This window comes from Salmo salar, chromosome ssa14, assembly GCF_905237065.1.
Source record: "Salmo salar chromosome ssa14, Ssal_v3.1, whole genome shotgun sequence".
In the NCBI taxonomy this organism is placed as follows: domain Eukaryota; kingdom Metazoa; phylum Chordata; class Actinopteri; order Salmoniformes; family Salmonidae; genus Salmo; species Salmo salar.
This window is the reverse complement of record NC_059455.1, coordinates 22,451,116-22,474,613: the sequence shown is the minus strand read 5'-3', so window position 1 is coordinate 22,474,613 and position 23,498 is coordinate 22,451,116. Positions and strand designations below refer to the sequence as shown.

The following is a 23,498-nucleotide window of genomic DNA, read 5'->3' as shown; positions in this document are numbered from 1 at the left end:
ATTAGGAGCACACTCTTAAAGGGAGTGCTCCTAATCTCAGCTTGTTACCTGTAAAAAAGACACCTGTCCACAGAAGCAATCAATCAGATTCCAAACTCTCCACCATGGCCAAGACCAAAGAGCTCTCCAAGGATGTCAGGGACAAGATTGTAGACCTACACAAGGCTGGAATGGGCAACAAGACCATCGCCAAGTAGCTTGGTGAGAAGGTGACAACAGTTGGTGTGATTATTCGCAAATGGAAGAAACACAAAACTGTCAATATCCCTCGGCCTGGGGCTCCATGCAAGATCTCACCTCGTGGAGTTGCAATGATCATGAGAACGGTGAGGAATCAGCCCAGAACTACATGGGAGGATCTTGTCAATGATCTCAAGGCAGCTGGGACCATAGTCACCAAGAAAACAATTGGTAACACACTACGCCGTAAAGGACTGAAATCCTGCAGCGCCCGCAAGGTCCCCCTGCTCAAGAAAGCACATATACATGCCCGTCTGAAGTTTGCCAATGAACATCTGAATGATTCAGAGGACGACTGGGTGAAAGTGTTGTGATCAGATGAGACCAAAATGGAGCTCTTTGGCATCAACTCAACTCGCCGTGTTTGGAGGAGGAGGAATGCTGCCTATGACCCCAAGAACACCATCCCCACCGTCAAACATGGAGGTGGAAACATTATGCTTGGGGGTGTTTTTCTGCTAAGGGGACAGGACAACTTCACCGCATCATTTGACGGGGCAATGTACTGTCAAATCTTGGGTGAGAACCTCCTTCCCTCAGCCAGGGCATTGAAAATGGGTCGTGGATGGGTATTCCAGCATGACAATGACCCAAAACACAAGGCCAAGTCAACAAAGGAGTGGCTCAAGAAGAAGCACATTAAGGTCCTGGAGTGGCCTAGCCAGTCTCCAGACCTTAATCCCATAGAAAATCTGTGGAGGGAGCTGATGGTTCGAGTTGCCAAACGTCAGCCTCGAAGCCTTAATGACTTGGAGAAGATCTGCAAAGAGGAGTGGGACAAAATTCCTCCTGAGATGTGTGCAAACCTGGTGGCCAACTACAAGAAACGCCTGACCTCTGATTGCCAACAAGGGTTTTGCCACCTAGTACTAAATCATGTTTTGCAGAGGGGTCAAATACTTATTTCCCTCATTAAAATGCAAATCATTTTATAACATTTTTGACATGGGTTTTTCTGGATTATTTTGTTGTTAATCTGTCTCTCACTGTTCAAATAAACCTACCATTAAAATTATAGACTGATCATTTCTTTGTCAGTGGGCAAACATACAAAATCAGCAGGGGATCAAATACTTTTTCCCCCTCACTGTACATGTTAATACATCTAGACGTTCCGCTAGCGGAACACCTGCTCCAATATCCAATGATAGGCGTGGCGCGAATGACAAATTCCTAAAAAAAAAAAAAAATCCATTTTTCAAACATATGACTATTTTACACCATTTTAAAGACAAGACTCTCCTTTATCTAACCACACTGTCCGATTTCAAAAAGGCTTTACAACGAAAGCAAAACATTAGATTATGTCAGCAGAGTACCCAGCCAGAAATAATCAGACACCCATTTTTCAAGCTAGCATATAATGTCACAAAAAACAAAACCACAGCTAAATGCAGCACTAACCTTTGATGATCTTCATCAGATGACACGCCTAGGACATTATGTTATACAATACATGCATGTTTTGTTCAATCAAGTTCATATTTATATCAAAAAACAGCTTTTTACATTAGCATGTAACGTTCAGAACTAGCATTCCCACCGAACACTTCCGGTGAATTTACTAAATTACTCACGATAAACGTTCACAAAAAACATGATTATTTTAAGAATTATAGATACAGAACTCCTTTGTGCAATCGAGGTGTCCGATTTTAAAATAGCTTTTCGGTGAAAGCACATTTTGCAATATTCTGAGTAGATAGCCCAGCCATCACGGCTAGCTATTTTGACACCCACCAAGTTTAACCCTCACCAAACTCCGATTTACTATTAGAAAAGTTTGATTACCTTTGGTGTTCTTCGTCAGAATGCACTCCCAGGACTGCTACTTCAATAACAAATGTTGGTTTGGTTCAAAATAATCCATAGTTAAATCCAAATAGCGGCGTTTTGTTCGTGCGTTCAAGACACTATCCAAGGGTGACGAAGGGTTACGCGCCCGACGCGTTTCGTGACAAAAAAAATCGAAATATTCCATTACCGTACTTCGAAGCATGTCAACCGCTGTTTAAAATCAATTTTTATGCCATTTTTCTCGTAAAAAAGCGATAATATTCCAACCGGGAGTGGTTGTTTTCGTTCAATTAGAGAAAGTAAACATGGAGTCGACTCGGGCACGAGCCTCAGTCTCATAGTACTCTGACCGGCCACTATCCAAACGCGCTAATGTTTTTCAGCCAGGGCCTGCAAAGCCACGATTCAGCTTTCTGCCGCCTTCTGAGAGCCCATGGGAGCCGTAGGAAGTGTCACGTAACAGCAGAGATCCCCTGTTTTGGATAGAGATAATCAAGAAGGCCAAGAAATGGTCAGACAGGGTACTTCCTGTACAGAACCTTCTCAGGTTTTGGCCTGCCAAATGAGTTCTGTTATACTCACAGACACCATTCAAACAGTTTTAGAAACTTTGGAGTGTTTTCTATCCAAAGCTAATAATTATATGCATATTGTAGTTTCTGGGCAAGAGTAATAATCAGATTAAATCGGGTACGTTTTTTATCCGGCCGTGAAAATACTGCCACCTATCCATAACAGGATAACGTGGGCTATTTTCAACACGTTTCTGGGATGCTTGATTGTTTTCATTGCTTTACTGGGAAGCTTAGTGGAAGTAGACATGCTCATGTTATTTATGTTAGTGCAGAGTGAGCTGCACACAGTGGACTTCCTACTAGGGCACACCGCCTCAGTGCTAACAGTATAACTCTGGTTCACATGATTACTGCATAAAATAGCTGTAGGATCAGCAGAGGCATTCGGGGCAGTTAGATGGATATCAATTTGATTACTTACATTGCGTCTTCCAATGCCACTGGGATAATGTACATTTGCTGAAGCATTATGATAACTCAGCAACAATAGTAGTGTAATGATGCACACTGAGAGTCGGGAAGCATGTTCAGTGAGTGATTACTTTTTATAAATAAACAAACAAAACAAGAACCACAAACAGCGCACCAACATGACACAGAAACAATGACGACTAGGGGAGAAACCAAAGGGAGTGACATATATAAGACAGGTAATCAAGGTGAAGTCCATGTGAGTGTCATTATGTGCCTAACGCTGGTGACAGCTGTGCACCCTAACGAGCAGCCTGGTGACCTAGAGGCCGGAGAGGGAGCACACGTGACAGGCAGGGATTAACTGAGCTGGGTTTGGGTCATTGATAAGTCATTGTCTCAACGCAGCCTTATAATGCTGTGAAAGGATCCAGGAACACAAATGGGTATCAAAATTGTCAAATGTTATACCCACAGAGCTGCAATAGTCAAGTAGCCAGTTACGGAGGGCTAAAAGTCTGCTGTAACGTTCAATGGCACGATTTAGGGAGCATACAGGGCCAGATATTATGGGGTGTTTGTTGGTGTTCTTTAAAATCCTTCTTCATCTGTTCTGAGCTGCCCTTCATAATGTCATTGAATCCCACATGAACTATGATAGACTAAATTTCCTTATGCAGGTTTAAAGTGTTTGGGAGAGCTTATTGATGTCCTGTTTTTGCTTGGGTTATTCCTATTGCTATACATCAGAACCATTTGAAAAGACAACATGCTCAAGATGAGTGTTTTTCCCCCTTCCATCCTTTGTGTAATCTTTTCAGTATGGCTACCCCATTTACGGTGCATGTGTGAGGTAAGTGGCTACATGTGTGGAGGATAGCAGGCTGTCTGATGAGGAAGGGAGCAGAGCATGAGTAGTAGAGGAAGGAGAGGGAAGGTGGAGGGGAGCCGAAGGAACTTTTAACTCTTAGAGCATGGCACAATTCATTACACCGATTGACGTTAAACACAGAGTCAAGCGTTCCATGCGGTCATTAAAAACACGCTGGCCACCAGGCAGCACAACATTGACCTCACATGGGTTTACATCACCACAATATCATCTTGCATTACTACAACCACAGGAGCAAAACACACTGTAATGTCGAGTAACACAGAAAAAGAATAACCATAAACTACTTTCATTACATCTGGCAATGGCCTCGCTTAAAATACACAAGACCTCCCAAATAGTTTGTTAAACCTGTTGAGGACAGACGTTCCGCTAGCGGAACGCCTAGCCAATATCCAATGGCTAGGCGTGGCGCGAAATACAAAACCTCAAAAATCCAATAATTTCCATTTCTCAAACATATGACTATTTTACACCATTTTAAAAGATACACTTCTCCTTAATCCAACCACATTGTCCGATTTCAAAAAGGCTTTACAGCAAAAGCAAAACATTAGATTATGTTAGGAGAGTACATAAACCAAAATAACCACACAGCCATTTTCCAAGCAAGGACATGTGTCAATAAAACCCAAAACACAGCTAAATGAAGCACTAACCTTTGACGATCTTCATCAGATGACACTCCTAGGACATTATGTTACACAATACATGCATGTTTTGTTCAATCAAGTTCATATTTATATCCAAAAATAGCATTTTACATTGGCGCGTGATGTTCAGAAAATGTATTCCCACCAAAAACTTCCAGTGAATTTACAAAAATACTCATCATAAACGTTGACAAAATACATAACAATTATTTTAAGAATTATAGATACAGAACTCCTTTATGCAACCGCTGTGTCCGATTTTAAAATAGCTTTACAGAGAAAGCAAATTTTTTTATATTCTGAGTACATAGCTCGCCATCACCCGCCAAGTTCGGGGCAATCTAAACTCAGAATTAGTATTAGAAATATGCTCTTACCTTTGCTGATCTTTGTCAGAATGCACTCCCAGGACTGCTACTTCCAAAGAAATGTTGTTTTTGTTTGAAATAATCCATAGTTATGTCCAAATACCTCTGTTTTGTTCGTGCGTTCAGGTCACTATCCAAAGGCTAACGCGCGAGCGTAATTAGAGACACAAAAAGTCAAAATGTTCCATTACCGTACTTAGAAGCATGTCAAATGCTGTTTAAAATAAATTTATGGTATTTTTAACATAAAATTGCGATAATATTCCAACCGGACAATAGTGTATTTATTCAAGGAGAAAAAGAAAAAACAGCGAGCTCGCGGGACCGCACATATACAATCCCTTTGTTGCCAGGCAGACCACTCAGTAACTGAGCTCCTATACTCTGCCCAGTGACAGGAGAAGGCTCAAACCACTTTCTGAAGGCTTTAGACAGCCAATGGAAGCCTTAGAAAGTGCAATGTAACCCCACAGATACTGTAGTTTCGAAAGGGACTAGAAAGAAGAACTACAATTCTTAGATCCTCCACTTCCTGGTTGACTTTTTCTCAGGTTTTTGCCTGCCATATGAGTTCTGTTATACTCACAGACACCATTCAAACAGTTTTAGAAACTTCAGAGTGTTTTCTATCCAAATCTACTAATAATATGCATATTCTCATTTCTGGGCCAGAGTAGTAACCTGTTTAAATCGGGTACGTTTTTTCATCCGGCCGTGAAAATACTGCCCCCTATCCATATTATGAGGTTTATCATTTTGCTTATAAACAAAAGCCATTATGATATACAGTTGAAGTCAGAAGTTTACATACACCTTAGGCAAATACATTGAAACTCAGTTTTTCACAATTCTTGACATTTAACCCTAGTAAAAATTCCCTGTATTAGGTCAGTTAGGATCACCACTTTATTTTAAGAATGTCACATGTCAGAATAGTAGAGAGAAAGATCTATTTCAGCTTTTATTTCTTTCATCACGTTCCCAGTGGGTCAGAAGTTTACATACGCTCAATTCGTATTTGGTAGCATTGCCTTTAAATTGATTAACTTGGGTCAAACGTTTCGGGTAGTCTTCCACAAGCTTCCCACAATAAGTTGGGTGAATTTTGGCCCATTCCTCCTGACAGAGCTGGTGTAACTGAGTCAAGTTTGTCGGTCTCCTTGCTCGCACACGCTTTGTCAGTTCTGCCCACAATTTTCTATAGGATTGAGGTCAGGGCTTTGTGATGACCACTCCAATACCTTGACTTTGTTGTCCTTAAGCCATTTTGCCACAACTTTGGAAGTATGCTTGGGGTCATTGTCCATTTGGAAGACCCATTTGCGACCAAGCTTTAACTTCCTGACTGATGTCTTGAGATGTTGCTTAAATATATCCACATAATTTTCCTGCCTCATGATGTCATCTATTTTGTGAAGTGCACCAGTCCCTCCTGCAGCAAAGCACCCCCACAACATGATGCTGCCACCCCGTGTTTCACGGTTGGGATGGTGTTCTTCGGCTTGCAAGCCTCCCCCTTTTTCCTCCAAACATAACAATGGTCATTATGGCCAAACAGCTCTATTTTCGTTCCATCAGACCAGAGGACATTTCTCCAAAAAGTATGATCTTTGTCCCCATGTGCAGTTGCAAACCATAGTCTGTCTTTTTTATGGCGGTTTTGGAGCAGTGGCTTCTTCCTTGCTGAGTGGCCTTTCAGGTTATGTCGATATAGGACTCGTTTTACTGCTGATATAGATACTTTTGTACCAGTTTCCTCCAGCATCTTCTCTTCACAAGGTCCTTTGCTGTTGTTCTGGGATTGATTTGCACTTTCACACCAAAGAACGTTAATCTCAAGGAGACAGAACGCGTCTCCTTCCTGAGTGATATGACGGCTGCGTGGTCCCATGGTGTTAATACTTGCGTACTATTGTTTGAACAGATGAACGTGGTACCTTCAGGCGTTTGGAAATTGGTACACCTCCAATTGACTCAAATTATGTCAATTAGCCTATCAGAAGCTTCTAAAATCATGACATAATTTTTTGGAACTTTCCAAGCTGTTTAAAGGCACAGTCAACTTAGTATATGTAAACTTCTGACCCACTGGAATTGTGATACAGTGAGTTTCAAGTGAAATAATCGGTCTGTAAACAATTGTTGGAAAAATGACTTGTGTCATGCACAAAGTAGATGTCCTAACCGACTTGCCAAAACAATAGTTTGTTAATTAACAAGACAATTGTGGAGTGGTTGTAAAATGAGTTTTAATGACTCCAACGTAAGTGTATGTAAACTTCCGACTTCAACTGTACTTCCGGTGTAAATGTTGAATTTTACGTATTTGTGATAAAAAAAGACAAATATGTATATTGAAATAACATCCCAAATAGTGCACATTTTCTCAAGGACAAGGTCTTCTCTGTCATGTTTGTCTGTGCACCTAATCTCTTGATCTTATGATTCTTGTTTCTGCTATTAGCATTAAGTGCTCCGTTGACGCACTTTCAAGCTGTTCCAAAGTATGAGCTACTTCCCAGCTGTCTGAACCATATTTAAAACACTTGTCTTAAAGTGCACATGACTGGGGAGTGATTCCAGGCTCTCCCCTTCACAAACTGGTTGTTGTTCCCTTCATGTAGACTGTGTTTCCATTGGATAACACCTACATGACTTACACATCCATGGAACATCCAGGGAAGTCGGCTTAGGCCAAGGACAGGTCTTCCCTCAGCTCAATAGACAGCAGAGTTGTAATACAGTATAAAAGTTATAGGAAATATGCTTACCCAGGTTCTGTCTTTACTCTCAGAAGAATTGCTAGCTAGTTTGACATGATCCAATAACCCATCTTCATATCATGCAATTCATCAAATTAATCATTTTCACATTTTCCTTTTTCACTTTTTTGTTGTGGTCTTTTTCTAAAATATCTTACATTCAAGTCACTGCTTGCTAAATCAAGCTTGAAGGAGGCAAGCAATGCATTTACAAGTTAGTTATGTACTGTATATTTGACATATTATCTGAGTGGTGATAATGATGATATATTATTTTCCATTGTAATAAGAGATAAACACCCATTGCTAATGGTTCAGTAACTTACATGTAAGTGGTGTCTGGCTCCAGGCAGCGAATGATCATGCTGACGGAGGAGGTCAGGAGGTCAGGGATATCCCCAAGCATCACACACGGAGACTTGGCCCCAGACAGGATATCATCCACAAAGCTCAACATTGTCTCTGTATGGGAGGAAAACCCATTCATCAAATAATCACTGACATCATCAAGAGAGGAAATGTCCACCAACAAACATCAACTATTAATTCATTGCAACAGCTACCATATTTGAGTAGACTTTCAAATAACCAGCCAGAAATGGAAATGGAGATGCTTTAACCCACATTAATCAATTATTCTAAGCCATAGGCTAATATCTAAGGCTTTTACATTCAGTTTGGGGCACATTAGGAACATGTACAGTATGTGTACCTTCAGCCGCCAACATAAGGTCTTCACAGATCTTAGCTCAAATAATATGCCATGCTTGTTCTAATTAAGGAGAGGCAAGAAAGGTGTTTTCCCAGCTGGGTTGCATGCATCAAAAGGCATTTGCTATGGGGCTATGCAGTTTAGCTCACTGGGAAAGACATTCTCTGAAGTGGTCACTCTGTATGTCCCCTCTGAATCCTGCTCAACCCGTATGGGTCACAAACTGGTAAAAACATTGGGTTAGGTGCCAGTGAAAACGTCACTGAGAAAAAAAAGACTGTACCAGCTGTCACTGAGAAATATTTATCTTGCACATAGGAACGTGGGTTTAAACACAAAAATATTCAAATTAAAAGTGACATTGTGAAAGATTTAACCATTTAGCATATTAATTGCGAGAGTTGGAATATCTGTCTAGCGTAAAGAAAGTAGTTTGGAGCCCATTGGGGAGGGACAGTAGAAATACATTAAGTTGGAATTAAGTTGTACTCGCTGTGCTGGTGCTGTTTTACTCAGAAGAAAGAATACATGTAAAATGTTATCTTTTTTTATTAAGAATTTGAGAGAAAAAAGTTGTGTGTGTATGGAACATTTCTGGGATCTTTAATTTCAGCACATGAAACATGGGACCAACACGTTACATTTTGCGTTTATATTTGTGTTCGGTGTATATACTGTATTCAAGTCATGTTCAGTATACTTTGAGATAGAACCACTCTGAAACTACTTCCAAAAATGGACTCAATTAATCAGATAATATGCCTGTATGCAGGCAACCTGATTGCAGACATTGTAGCAATTACATTTTTCTGATATATAGTCAAATGGTAAATATTGTTTCATTTTGGCTAATGTACTGTAGATATTTTTATGTGAGCTGGACTAGTCTGTTTTGTCCAAAATCTTTCTAGCCTAGGGTACTTCATATTACTAAATGTCCTAACCATACTACATACTATTTAGAACATACTGTTTAGTAAAAATGTTTGCAGTGAGCAACAAATATCGACATATCCCATTGAGATCATTAGTGACTATTAGAACTAATGATGATTGTAGCTTTTATGTTTTGAGCAGCAATCAGGATTCAGGCCTCAGGTCACAAAGTATTATTTACTGCATCTTTTTAAAACATTCACATTATCTTAATTGAATTACATAGGAAAGACTACACACAACATGCAACTGACCAACATTGTGTGCTGCCCTTTTATGGACATCAGAATTTAAAAGCCTTCTTGGGATCCTGATTTATGACAGATAGCGAAAATAAATCAATATGGAGCTGTATCAAAGTAAGGCTTCAGTCTTGAAAGGTACTTTCTCATGCAACTTGGATTGCCCACAATGGCTATCAAAAGTGATACATTCCTTCATATTGGGCTATTCGTGATGCCACTTAATCACTGCTTAGCAATGCCCAGGTATGATCAAGTTCTCCTTCAAAAAATAGTTTTACCTTTACTGTTTCTTAATAAATCTAACTTTCTGCCCCCCAAAAAATCAAATTTATTTTTGTAAAACAGTGGTTCCCAACCTTTTTAAGATACTGTAGCACCAACTGAATTTTGCTCTGCCCAGAGTACCCCTGAAGTACCCCATCATGTGCATTTTACCAGTAGGGCTATGGTCTCATGAGTCTTCCCAAGTACCCCCTATGGGTAGACCAAGTACCCCCAGAGGTCCTAGTACCCCTGGTTGGGAACCACTGTTGTGGAGGAAACAAAATGTTTCCCTGACATTGTTTAAGACCAGGGCTGTTTCATTTCTTTATTTACTCTCCATGTTCACCCAGGATCCTCTCCTGCAGATTATCCTCATTGACATTATCCAGTGATTGAAATAACCATCACTGTTGCTATTTCCAATGATCATAATTCATTAAAAGGATCCACCCCTTTTTTCAAGTTTTGCCTAAAATGACATACCCAAATCTGACTGCCTGTAGCTCAGGCCCTGAAGCAAGGATATGCATATTCTTGGTACCATTTGAAAGAAAACACTTTGAAGTTTGTGGAAATGTGAAAGAAATGTATGAGAATATAACACAATAGATCTGGTAAAAGATAATACAAAGAAAAAAAGCAACTGTTCTTTTGTATTTTTTTGTACCATCATCTTTGTAATGCAAGCGAAAGGCATAATGTCTTATTCCAGCCTAAATGCAATTTAGATTTTGGCCACTAGATGACAGCAGTGTATGTGCAAAGTTTACTGATCCAAATAACCATTGAATTTCTGTTCAAAATTTGGTATCAAGACTGCCCAAATGTGCCTAATTTGTTAATTAATAACTTTTCATGTTCGAAATTGTGCATTCTCCTCAAACAATAGCATGGTATTCTTTCACTGTAATAGCTACTGTAAATTTGACAGTGCAGTTAGATTAACAAGAATTTAAGCTTTCTGCCAATATCACATATGTCTATGTTGTGGGAAATGTTCTTGTTACTTACAACCTCATGCTTATCGCATTAGCCTACGTTAGCTCAACCATCCCGTGTAAGGGACACCGATCCCGAAGAAGTTTTAAGTTCACCATACTGGGACTTATTGCTTGATTGATTATTTCCCATGCCTTCTCACACTCCTCTCTTGTTTAGATGGTCCATGTGGTGAATCCAGACATAATTGGGGACCCAATGTGAAAAACTCTCAACCATCTTCAGCACCTGTCCGACCCATTGACAATTGGAGTGAAATATATTGGCTAGAGGGACCAAGTCTGCAAAACTGACTGTAAAACCTCACAAGGTGTCACGTCCTGACCAGTAGAGGGTGTAGTTGGGTCAGGACGTGGCAGAAGGGAGTGTGTGTTTTTTATTGTTTCATTGATTTTGGCCGTGTGACTTCCAATCAAGCACAGCTGTAGAGGGTTGTGGTTGATTGGGAGTCACACATAAGTTGCCTACGTTTCCTTTGTGTTTCGTGGGTAATTGTGCTTGTCAATGTGGTTGCACCTGACAGGACTGTGTTGGCTGTCAGTTTTTGTTGTTTTTGTAAATGCATAGTGTTCGTGACATTAAATATGACGAACCCTAACTCCGCCGCATTTTGGTCCACTTCTTCCATAGACAGCCGTTACAGAATTACCCACCAAACCCAGACCAAGCGGCGGAAGAGGAAGGAGCAGCAGGAGTATAGATTTATGGACCAATGGACTTGGGAACAGATCCTGGACGGAGAGGGACCATGGACTCAGGCTGGGGAATATCGCCTCCCGCAGTGGGAGATTGAAGCGGCGAGAGCGGAGAGGCGCTATTACGAGGAGAGAGAGCGCAACGAGCGCGAGAGGCAGCCCCAATAATCTTTTTTGGGGGGGCACACGGGACAGTCGGTGGAGCTGAGGTCGGAACCAGAGCCAGTCGGGATGACATTGGAGGTGAGCGAGGGATATGAGACAGAGACTGTGACGGGATTAATGGGGAAATTAGGAGAGAGAGAGATGAGAGAGCTGCTAGTATGGTGCAATAAGTACGGCATTCGCCCTAATGAGCGTGTCGTGGGAATGATGTCACCTGAGGCAGCTCTCCATACTCGTCCTGAGGTGCGTGCTGGTTGTCTGGTAAAGACTGTGCCTGCGCCCAGAAACAGGCCTCCTGTATGTCTTCCCAGCCCTGCACGTCCTGTGCCTACGCCCAGAACCAAGCCTCCTGCATGTCTTCCTATCCTGGTCAAGCCCGTGTCTCCTCCACGGACCAGTACTCCAATGGGTCTCCCTATCCTGGTCAAGCCCGTGTCTCCTCCACAGACCAGTCCTCCAGTGGGTCTCCCTATCTTGGTCAAGCCCGTGCCTCCTCCACGGACCAGTCCTCCAGTGGGTCTCCCTATCCTGGTCAAGCCCGTGTCTCCTCCGCAGACCAGTCCTCCAGTGGGTCTCTCCACCCTGGTCTCTCCTGTGCCACCTCCTCAAACCAGGCCTCCAGCGGGTCTTCCCAGACTGGTGAGTCCAGGGCCTGCGCCCAGAGCCAGGGCTCCGTTATGTCTCCCCAGCCTGGTGAATCCTGAGCCGGAACTGCCACAGTCACCAGAGCTGCCCGCCAGTCAACAGTCACCAGAGCTGCCCGCCAGTCAACAGTCACCAGAGCTGCCCGCCAGTCAAGTCACCAGAGCTGCCCGCCAGTCAACAGTCGCCAGAGCTGCCCGCCAGTCAACAGTCGTCAGAGCTGCCCGCCAGTCAACAGTCGTCAGAGCTGCCCGCCAGTCAACAGTCGTCAGAGCTGCCCGCCAGTCAACAGTCGTCAGAGCTGCCCGCCAGTCAACAGTCGTCAGAGCTGCCCGCCAGTCAACAGTCGTCAGAGCTGCCCGCCAGTCAACAGTCGTCAAACTGCCCTGAACTGCCGGAGTGGCCAGACTGCCCTGAACTGCCGGAGTGGCCAGACTGCCCTGAACTGCCGGGGTGGCCAGACTGCCCTGAACTGCCGGGGTGGCCAGACTGCCCTGAACTGCCGGGGTGGCCAGACTGCCCTGAACTGCCGGGGTGGCCAGACTGCCCTGAACTGCCGGGGTGGCCAGACTTCCCGGTGCTGCCGGAGTGGCCAGACTGCCCGGACCTGCCGGAGTGGCCAGACTGCCCAGAGCTGCCGGAGTGGCCAGACTGCCCGGAGCTGCCAGAGGTGCCCGCCTGCCAGGATCTGCCAGGGTGCCCTGCCTGTCCTCCGGCCCAGCCCGAGTGGCCCTCCTGTCCTCCGGCTCAGCCCGAGTGGCCCTCCTGTCCTCCGGCCCAGCCCGAGTGGCCCTCCTGTCCTCCGGCCCAGCCCGAGGGGCCCTCCTGTCCTCCGGCCCAGCCCGAGGGGCCCTCCGGCCCAGCCCGAGGGGCCCTCCTGCTCTCCGGCCCAGCCCGAGGGGCCCTCCTGCCCTCCGGCCCAGCCCGAGGGGCCCTCCTGCCCTCCGGTCCAGCCCGAGGGGCCCTCCTGCCCTCCGGCCCAGCCCGAGGGGCCCTCCTGCCCTCCGGCCCAGCCCGAGGGGCCCTCCTGCCCTCCGGCCCAGCCCGAGGGGTCCTCCTGCTCTCCGGCCCAGCCCGAGGGGCCCTCCTGCTCTCCGGCCCAGCCCGAGGGGCCCTCCTGCTCTCCGGCCCAGCCCGAGGGGCCCTCCTGCCCTCCGGCCCAGCCCGAGTGGTCTGTCTGCCAGGGTCAGCCCGAGTGGCCCGTCTGCCCGGCGCAGCTATCGGCGCCACCAAAGTGGGCGACGCCGAATGTGGAGCGAGGTCCATGTCCTGCACCTGAGCCACCTCCAGGATAGGTGGGTTGGGGAGGGAGGGTGTAGCACAGTGCCGTCGGTGGCGGCAGCCACCCTCCCTTCCCTCCCTTATTGTTTAGGTGTTCCTTTTTGTTGGGGATTTTCTTGTGTGTTCTTTTTTTAGGTGCATCCCGGGGTCTGCACCTTGAGGGGGGGGTACTGTCACGTCCTGACCAGTAGAGGGTGTAGTTGGGTCAGGACGTGGCAGAAGGGAGTGTGTGTTTTTTATTGTTTCATTGATTTTGGCCGTGTGACTTCCAATCAAGCACAGCTGTAGAGGGTTGTGGTTGATTGGGAGTCACACATAATTTGCCTACGTTTCCTTTGTGTTTCATGGGTAATTGTGCTTGTCAATGTGGTTGCACCTGACAGGACTGTGTTGGCTGTCAGTTTTTGTTGTTTTTGTAAATGCATAGTGTTCGTGACATTAAATATGACGAACCCTAACTCCGCCGCATTTTGGTCCACTTCTTCCATAGACAGCCGTTACAGAAGGTGAGTCATCACATAATTCACTTCAAACTTTTTGGCACAGTGATTTCTCCCAGCAATCAAAGAATGCTAATGTAAACAACCACAGCTGAATGACAAGCACTTAACGTTTGTCCTTAAAGGAAAAGCTGTCTCAAACATCATGGTTCTTTAAACGAGTCAATTTTAAAATAAGTATTGGCAAGATACAGTACTATAACGCACAATGTACAGCAGGAGTGTATTATATTTATATATAATCTACAGTACCAGTCAAAAGTTGACACATCTACTCATTCCAGGGTTTTTCTTTATTTTTACTATTTTCTACATTATAAAATTATAGTGAAGACATCAAAACTATGAAATAACACAAATGGAATCATGTAGTAACCAAAAAAAGTGTTAAACAAATAAAATACATTTTATATTTAAGATTCTTCAAAGTAACCACTCTTGGCATTCTCTCAACCAGCTTCATGATGTAGTCACCTGGAATGCATTTCATTTTACTGGTGTGCCTTGTTAAAAGTTAATTTGTGACTCACCACCTGGATTCGGTCTTATGTAGCAAAATTTGAAATTGTGTTTTTTACATTATATAAAAGTAGATACTCAGAGCTACAAAATATTTTATCATACATTGCATCTGAGGAGCAATGGGAAAGTAATTCTGCTTTGAAATTTGATGAACTTGTAAACTCACTTTTGGGAAAATTGCCTTTGAATGTTTTGCTATCTAGTGAAGAGCATTTCTTTGTCTACACCCATTCAGCATTTTTCACACCCTCACCCTAAGCTTTAGCCCCACTCATCACGTTTCGCTCTCGCAGCGCACACTTGACGCTCTGTCCGATGATTTGTTTACCTCTGGATAACATGAAAACAGCCTAACCAGCTCTGCTGGCAACAATTTCATTATGCTTTTTTGCAGGCGTTTACAGACACCGACCATATTCAACGGGTGTTGTACACATGTCACGTAACGTTAGCTAACGAGCCAGCCAGCCAACGTTAGCTAGTTAAACAATAAAAAGTGTCATTGTTTGCTAGCTAACATTAGGCTCTAACTAGAACAGCACACGGCTCTGGGAGACGGATAATAACATCAGCAAGGGAGCCAGCCAGCTAACGTTAGCTATCTAGCTAACAGTACACTTTAGCTTAAGACATATAGCTTGCTAGCTAGGTAAACAATGTACCTAGCTAAGTAAACAAAGTGTAAGTTCACACACGTCACATAACACATTAGCTAACAAGCCAGACAGCTAACGTTAGCTAGTCAAAAAACAATGAACAGTGCCAACAATGCCACAGTGCTGGGAGCTAACCAACCATGTTCAATGTCTGCAAGCTAACATTAGGCTCTAACTAGAACAGCAAACGGCTCTGGGAATAATAACGTCAGCTAGGCAGCCAGCCAGCTAACATTAGCTTGAAATGAAACCACTTTCTGTCAAAATTAGAAAACTTGTAATATCTGAAAATGTAACGCTAGACTATCTTACCTGTATACATCATCGTGCATGGACCTGTCTCCCTGTCAGGAATGCCATGCCACGGTTGCCCTTAGTTTGAAGATGAAATCCGGAGACAGGTGTTTCCTCCATCTCTTTAGCTATCATACTCTAATTCCACTGATTTGTAAATTTGATCTTCCAGAAAGTGGAGAGCCACACTTATGCAGCTCCACAACACAATACCATTTTTTTAAAGCAGCGTTCGACAGGATTACCAACACAGACTGACAAGCATCTATGGCAGACCAATCCGAACTCCTCTCTCGGCATGTCCAGCCCACTCATTATCTCAGCCAATCATGGCTAGTGGGAAGGTTGCTAACTTTTTCTGTGGCTTAACCAACAAGGCTCGAAATTTAACAATTTTATTCGTATTTACAGATGGCATACCAGTTTGTTATGAAGGCACATGAAAGTTCACATGTTCAAGAAGGCATTTCTGCCAAAAAACGCATTTTGATAAAAATATATATTTTTTTACATTAACATGGCGCTCCTGTTAATAAGTCGTGACATGCGACATACATCTACTTTCTTGAGTCGGGTCACATTTGTGGAATTTATTTCCTTCTTAATGCGCTTGAGCCAATCAGTTGTGTTGTGACAAGGTAGGGGTGGTATAAGAAGATCTCTATTTGGTAAAAGACCAAGTCCATATTATGGCAAGAACAGCTCAAATCAGCAAAGAAAAATGACAGTCCATCATTACTTTAAGACTTAAAGGCCAGTCAATCCAGAACATTTCAAGAACTTTGAAAGTTTCTTCAAGTGCAGTCGCAAAAACCATTAAGTGCTATGATGAAACTGGCTCTCATGAGCACTGCTACAGGAAAGGAAGATACATAATTACCTCTGCTGCAGAGAATAATTTCATTAGAGTTCCCAGCCTCAGAAATTGCAGCCCAAATAAATGCTTCAGAGTTCAAGTAACAGACACATCTCAAAATCAACTGTTCAGAGGAAACTGCGCGAATCAGGCCTTCATCATCAAATTTCTACCAGGAAAACACTATTAAAGGACACCAATAATAAGAAGAGACTTGCTTTGGCCAAGAAACACATGCAATGGACATTAGACCGGTGGGAATTTGTCCTTTGGTGTGATGAGTCGAAATTAGAGATTTTTGGTTCCAACCGCCTTGTCTTTGTAAGTAGGTGAACAGATGATCTCTGCATGTGTGGTTCCCACCGTGAAGCATGGAGGAGGAGCTGTGATGGTGTAGGGGTGCTTTGCTGGTGAACCTGTCTGTGATTTATTTATAATTCAAGGCACACTTAACCAGCATGGCTACCACAGCATTCTGCAGAGATACGCCATCCCACCTGGTTTGCGCTTAGTGGGACTATCATTTGTTTTCAACAGGACTATGACCCAACACACCTCCAGGCTGTGTAAGTGCTATTTGACCAAGAAGGAGAGTGCTGCATCAGATGACCTGGCCTCCACAATCACCTGACCTCAACCCAATTGAGATGGTTTGGGATGAGTTGGACCACAGAGTGAAGGAAAAGCAGCCAACAAATGCTCAGCATATGTGGGAACTCCAAGACTTTTGGAAAAGCATTCCAGGTGAAGCTGGTTGAGAGAATGCCAAGCGTGTGCAAAGCTGTCATCAGGTGTCATCAGGTGGATACTTTGAAAAATCTAAAATATATTTTGATTTGTTTGACACTTTTTTGGTTACTACATGATTCCTTCTGTGTTATTTCGTAGTTTTGATGTCTTCATTATTATTGTACAATGTTGAAAAAAGTAAAAATAAAGAAAAACCCTTGAATGAGTAGGTGTGTCCAAACTTTTGACTGGTACTGTATATACACTACCGTTAAAAAGTTTGGGGTCACTTAGAAATGTCCTTGTTTTTTAAAGAAAAGCCTTTTTTTTGGTCCATTAAAATAACATCAAATTGATCAAAAATACAGTGTAGAAATTGTTAATATCATAAATGTCTATTGTAGCTGGAAACACCTGATTTTTAATGGAATATCTACATAGGTGTACAGAGGCCTGTAAAGACCGATGCCGGAGATGAGAAGCAGGTATGGGGAGTTGAACATTTAATGCAGAAAAGACAGGTAAAGGACAGGAACACCATCAGCACATGGGTATACAAAGACATACAAACATTAAAGCAGAAGCCGGGAACAGAGCGGGGAACCAGACATATATAGGGAAGGTAATGACAGAGGTGATTGAGTCCAGGTGAGTCCAATAATTGCTGATGCAGGAGTGTGCAATGCTGGGAAGCCTGGCGCCCTCGAGCACCAAGGGGGAAAAAACGGAAGCAGGCGTGACAGTACCCCCCCCACATCTAGGAGCGCCACCCGGCGTCCCACCTGGGCGAGCCTGATGGGCCGGCCGAGGCACGGGTGCTGGACAAGCCGAATGGGTATGAAACCCCGACGAACCGGCAGAGGCGGGAGAGCCAGGCGAACCGGCAGAGGCGGGAGAGCCAGGCGAACCGGCAGAGGCGTGAGAGCCAGGCGAACCGGCAGAGGCGTGAGAGCCTGAAGAACCGGCAGAGGCGTGAGAGCCTGGCAAACCGGCAGAGGCGTGAGAGCCTGGCGAACCGGCTGAGGCATAGGAGCCTGACGATCCGGCTGAGGCATAGGAGCCTGACGATCCGGCTGAGGCATAGGAGCCTGACGATCCGGCTGAGGCATAGGAGCCTGACGATCCGGCTGAGGCATAGGAGACTGACGATCCGGCTGAGGCATAGGAGCCTGACGATCCGGCTGAGGCATAGGAGCCTGACGATCCGGCTGAGGCATAGGAGCCTGACGATCCGGCTGAGGCATAGGAGCCTGACGATCCGGCTGAGGCATAGGAGCGTGACGATCCGGCTGAGGCATAGGAGCGTGACGATCCGGCTGAGGCATAGGAGCGTGACGATCCGGCTGAGGCATAGGAGCCTGACGATCCGGCTGAAGCATAGGAGCCTGACGATCTGGCTGAAGCATAGGAGCCTGACGGTCCGGTTGAGGCATGAAGGCCTGTCGATCTAGCTGAGGTGGGGAGCCCGATGATCCGGTTGAGGCGTAGCAGCCTGATGAGCCGGCTGGGCGTAAAAAACCTGACGATCCGGTTGAGGCCTGACGTGGGATGTGTGCCTTAAGAGCCAACAGGGGCAAGAAACCTCTCGAGCCAGCTAGGGCGTGACAGCCCGACGAGCTGTCTTAGGTACCGTGGGTTCCATCGGTGTTTGACCCCGGACCCAACGTCACCACCAACCGGAACGTCAGCACTCCCCGATGCTTTGTATGATGGCTTCTGCATTCTGTAAAGACCAACAAGAGATTTTTGGTTCCAACCGCCTTGTCTTTGTAAGTAGGTGAACAGATGATCTCTGCATGTGTGGTTCCCACCGTGAAGCATGGAGGAGGAGCTGTGATGGTGTAGGGGTGCTTTGCTGGTGAACCTGTTTGTGATTTATTTATAATTCAAGGCACACTTAACCAGCATGGCTACCACAGCATTCTGCAGAGATACGCCATCCCACCTGGTTTGCGCTTAGTGGGACTATCATTTGTTTTCAACAGGACTATGACCCAACACACCTCCAGGCTGTGTAAGTGCTATTTGACCAAGAAGGAGAGTGCTGCATCAGATGACCTGGCCTCCACAATCACCTGACCTCAACCCAATTGAGATGGTTTGGGATGAGTTGGACCACAGAGTGAAGGAAAAGCAGCCAACAAATGCTCAGCATATGTGGGAACTCCAAGACTTTTGGAAAAGCATTCCAGGTGAAGCTGGTTGAGAGAATGCCAAGCGTGTGCAAAGCTGTCATCAGGTGTCATCAGGTGGATACTTTGAAAAATCTAAAATATATTTTGATTTGTTTGACACTTTTTTGGTTACTACATGATTCCTTCTGTGTTATTTCGTAGTTTTGATGTCTTCATTATTATTGTACAATGTTGAAAAAAGTAAAAATAAAGAAAAACCCTTGAATAAGTAGGTGTGTCCAAACTTTTGACTGGTACTGTATATACACTACCGTTAAAAAGTTTGGGGTCACTTAGAAATGTCCTTGTCTTTTAAAGAAAAGCCTTTTTTTTTGTCCATTAAAATAACATCAAATTGATCAGAAATACAGTGTAGAAATTGTTAATATCATAAATGTCTATTGTAGCTGGAAACACCTGATTTTTAATGGAATATCTACATAGGTGTACAGAGGCCTGTAAAGACCGATGCCGGAGATGAGAAGCAGGTATGGGGAGTTGAACATTTAATGCAGAAAAGACAGGTAAAGGACAGGAACACCATCAGCACATGGGTATACAAAGACATACAAACATTAAAGCAGAAGCCGGGAACAGAGCGGGGAACCAGACATATATAGGGAAGGTAATGACAGAGGTGATTGAGTCCAGGTGAGTCCAATAATTGCTGATGCAGGAGTGTGCAATGCTGGGAAGCCTGGCGCCCTCGAGCACCAAGGGGGAAAAACGGAAGCAGGCGTGACAGTACCCCACCCCCCCCACATCTAGGAGCGCCACCCGGCGTCCCACCTGGGCGAGCCTGATGGGCCGGCCGAGGCACGGGTGCTGGACAAGCCGAATGGGTATGAAACCCCGACGAACCGGCAGAGGCGGGAGAGCCAGGCGAACCGGCAGAGGCGGGAGAGCCAGGCGAACCGGCAGAGGCGTGAGAGCCAGGCGAACCGGCAGAGGCGTGAGAGCCTGAAGAACCGGCAGAGGCGTGAGAGCCTGGCAAACCGGCAGAGGCGTGAGAGCCTGGCGAACCGGCTGAGGCATAGGAGCCTGACGATCCGGCTGAGGCATAGGAGCCTGACGATCCGGCTGAGGCATAGGAGCCTGACGATCCGGCTGAGGCATAGGAGACTGACGATCCGGCTGAGGCATAGGAGCCTGACGATCCGGCTGAGGCATAGGAGCCTGACGATCCGGCTGAGGCATAGGAGCCTGACGATCCGGCTGAGGCATAGGAGCCTGACGATCCGGCTGAGGCATAGGAGCGTGACGATCCGGCTGAGGCATAGGAGCGTGACGATCCGGCTGAGGCATAGGAGCCTGACGATCCGGCTGAAGCATAGGAGCCTGACGATCCGGCTGAAGCATAGGAGCCTGACGGTCCGGTTGAGGCATGAAGGCCTGTCGATCTAGCTGAGGTGGGGAGCCCGATGATCCGGTTGAGGCGTAGCAGCCTGATGAGCCGGCTGGGCGTAAAAAACCTGACGATCCGGTTGAGGCCTGACGTGGGATGTGTGCCTTAAGAGCCAACAGGGGCAAGAAACCTCTCGAGCCAGCTAGGGCGTGACAGCCCAACGAGCTGTCTTAGGTACCGTGGGTTCCATCGGTGTTTGACCCCGGACCCAACGTCACCACCAACCGGAACGTCAGCACTCCCCGATGCTTTGTATGATGGCTTCTGCATTCTGTAAAGACCAACACTGGAGTTGAGAAGCAGGTACGGGGAGTTGAACATTTAATGTGGAACAGACAGGTAACAGGACAGGAACAGCGTCAGCACACGGGTATAGAAAGACATAAGAACATTAATGCAGAAGCAGGGAACAGAGCGGGGAACCAGATAGATATAGGGAAGGTAATGACAGGTGATTGAGTCCAGGTGAGTTCTATAATCGCTGATGCGCATGACGGGGGGGAAGGCAGGTGTGCGTAATGATGATGGCAGGAGTGCGCAATGCTGGGGAGCCTGGCGCCCCCGAGCGCCAGGGGGGAGGAGCGGGAGCAGGCGTGACAGAGGCCCATTATCAGCAACCATCACTCCTGTGTTCCAATGGCACATTGTGTTAGCTAATCCAAGGCTAATTGATCATTAGAAAACCCTTTCACAATTATGTTAGCACAGCTGAAAACTGTTGTCCTGATTAAAGAAGCAATAAAACTGGCCATCTTTAGACTAGTTGAGTATCTGGAGCATCAGCATTTGTGGGTTGGATTACAGGCTCAAAATGACTGGAAACAAATAACTTTCTTCTGAAACTCGTCAGTCTATTCTTGTTCTGAGAAATGAAGGCTATTCCATGCGGGAAATTGCCAAGAAACTGAAGATCTCGTACTACTTCCTTCACAGAACAGAGCAAACTAGCTCTAACCACAATAGAGAGAGGAGTGGGAGGCCCCACTGCACAACTGAGCAAGAGAACAAGTACATTAGAGTGTCAAGTTTGAGTCCATGTAACTTATTAAGCATATTTTTACTCCTGAACTTATTTAGACTTGCCATAACAAAGGGGTATAATTATTGACTCAAGACATTTCAGGTTTTCATTTTTAATTCATTTGTAAACATTTAAAAAAACATGAATCCACTTTTGACATTACAGGGTATTGTGTGTAGGCCATTGACAGAAACATCTCAAGTTAATACATTTTATATCTAGGCTGTAACAACCAAATGTGGAAAAAGTCAAGGGGCGTGAAAACATTCTGAAGGCACTGTAAGAAGCAGACACATCCACACACATCCTGGGGCCCCCCCTGGGTGTACATTTTGGTTTTTGTCCTAGCACTACACAGGTGATTCAAATAATCAAAGCTTGATGATGAGTTTGTTACTTGAATCAGCTGTGTAGTGCAAGGGCAAAAACCAAAACATGCACCCAGAGCCCCAGGAATGAATTTGGGAAATCCTGTGTTAGGCTATAGCACACATTCAACCTCCAGGAAAGAACAATACAGTAAGCCTACTCAACAGATGTGTAGTGCCGTGGGGTAAAAAGTAATTAATGCGCAATGATGCAATGGTCATTGGCAAAGAACAGGTAGAACCTAATCCGAAATTCTATATATTATCGAAAAGGGGTTCTAAGGTATACAACCCTGAAAAAACTGTCTTTCAACACTCAAATTGAGCGCATGAAACACTTTCAAATTATCACTCTTTCGGAGAAGTAGGCTAACCGTTCCAGACACAAGATCATCTCACTGCGCACTGACAACTTTTTTAATTTCAATTGTGTTATATTTCATTATATTCTTACAATAAAATAGATTTGACTTTACTGTGATAAGGGCACAGCAATATAAGAGTGCCTTGTATTCTATAACAAACAAAGATATGCCATTGCATAACCATAATCAAGGGAAAATAGGCTACATTAATTAAACTCAGAATAGGCTATGCTATTCTATTCTTTCGAAAATACAGTTTTTCGTTTCCTAATGTTTCTTAATACCTGCCTAAACAGAAAACATGGATTTATTAGACTGTTTAAAATATACAAAAGGCGTCATTGGCTGCTTCTTGTATAGGCCTACTTTATGTCCTGGTGGAGTGATCTACTAAATAGGCACCACATCTGGCCAACTAGCCTATTTTCTCCTTGTCGATTTCATGTCCTTCTCAATTGGCCGACGAGACAATAAAGGCAATATTGTTCTATTTCTTAGTAATGCCAAAGTAGTTATTAGTATTTTCTTAGCAATGACAAAGCTCTGAAGACAGGCGATTGACAGTTTATTCTCTGATTTGTTATAATCACGGATGGAAGTGCATTTTAGTAATGTTTCATGTCTGTTTAAAAAATATATATTTAATTTTTTGGAACATATTATCAATTATATGATCAATTAATTGAGGAACTCAAAAACAAAAGAAAAATAACTTTTCATTGAGCAGTACAAGGGGGCTGATAGGCAGTCAAGAGGGTTGTTAAGTTACGGACTGGACCAATCATCGACAACGGTGCATGACCTGTCTTTTATTTAATTCAGCGGCAGGTTAATTCTCAGATTTGTTGAAATTGGAATTTAAGACATGTTTTTATGTATTTTAAAAATGAATTCATTTTGTTTTTGGTAGGCTAGGCTACTCTATTATTAAATTAAATAATGGTACATTGAAAAGGGGGACCCTCAAGAGG

General features: G+C 44.5%; 1 protein-coding gene across 7 annotated transcripts in view; it reads right to left on the bottom strand.

Annotated features, from left to right (window-relative positions):
* Window positions 1-23,498, bottom strand: part of LOC100380755 (astrotactin-1) — a 305,222-nt gene that overhangs the window by 34,944 nt on the left and 246,780 nt on the right. For all 7 annotated transcript variants that reach the window (XM_014140032.2, XM_014140031.2, XM_014140036.2 and 4 more), the window contains one exon: window positions 8,025-8,160. In XM_014140032.2, the coding sequence (XP_013995507.1) occupies window positions 8,025-8,160 (136 nt within the window). The remainder of the gene's footprint in view (window positions 1-8,024; window positions 8,161-23,498) is intronic.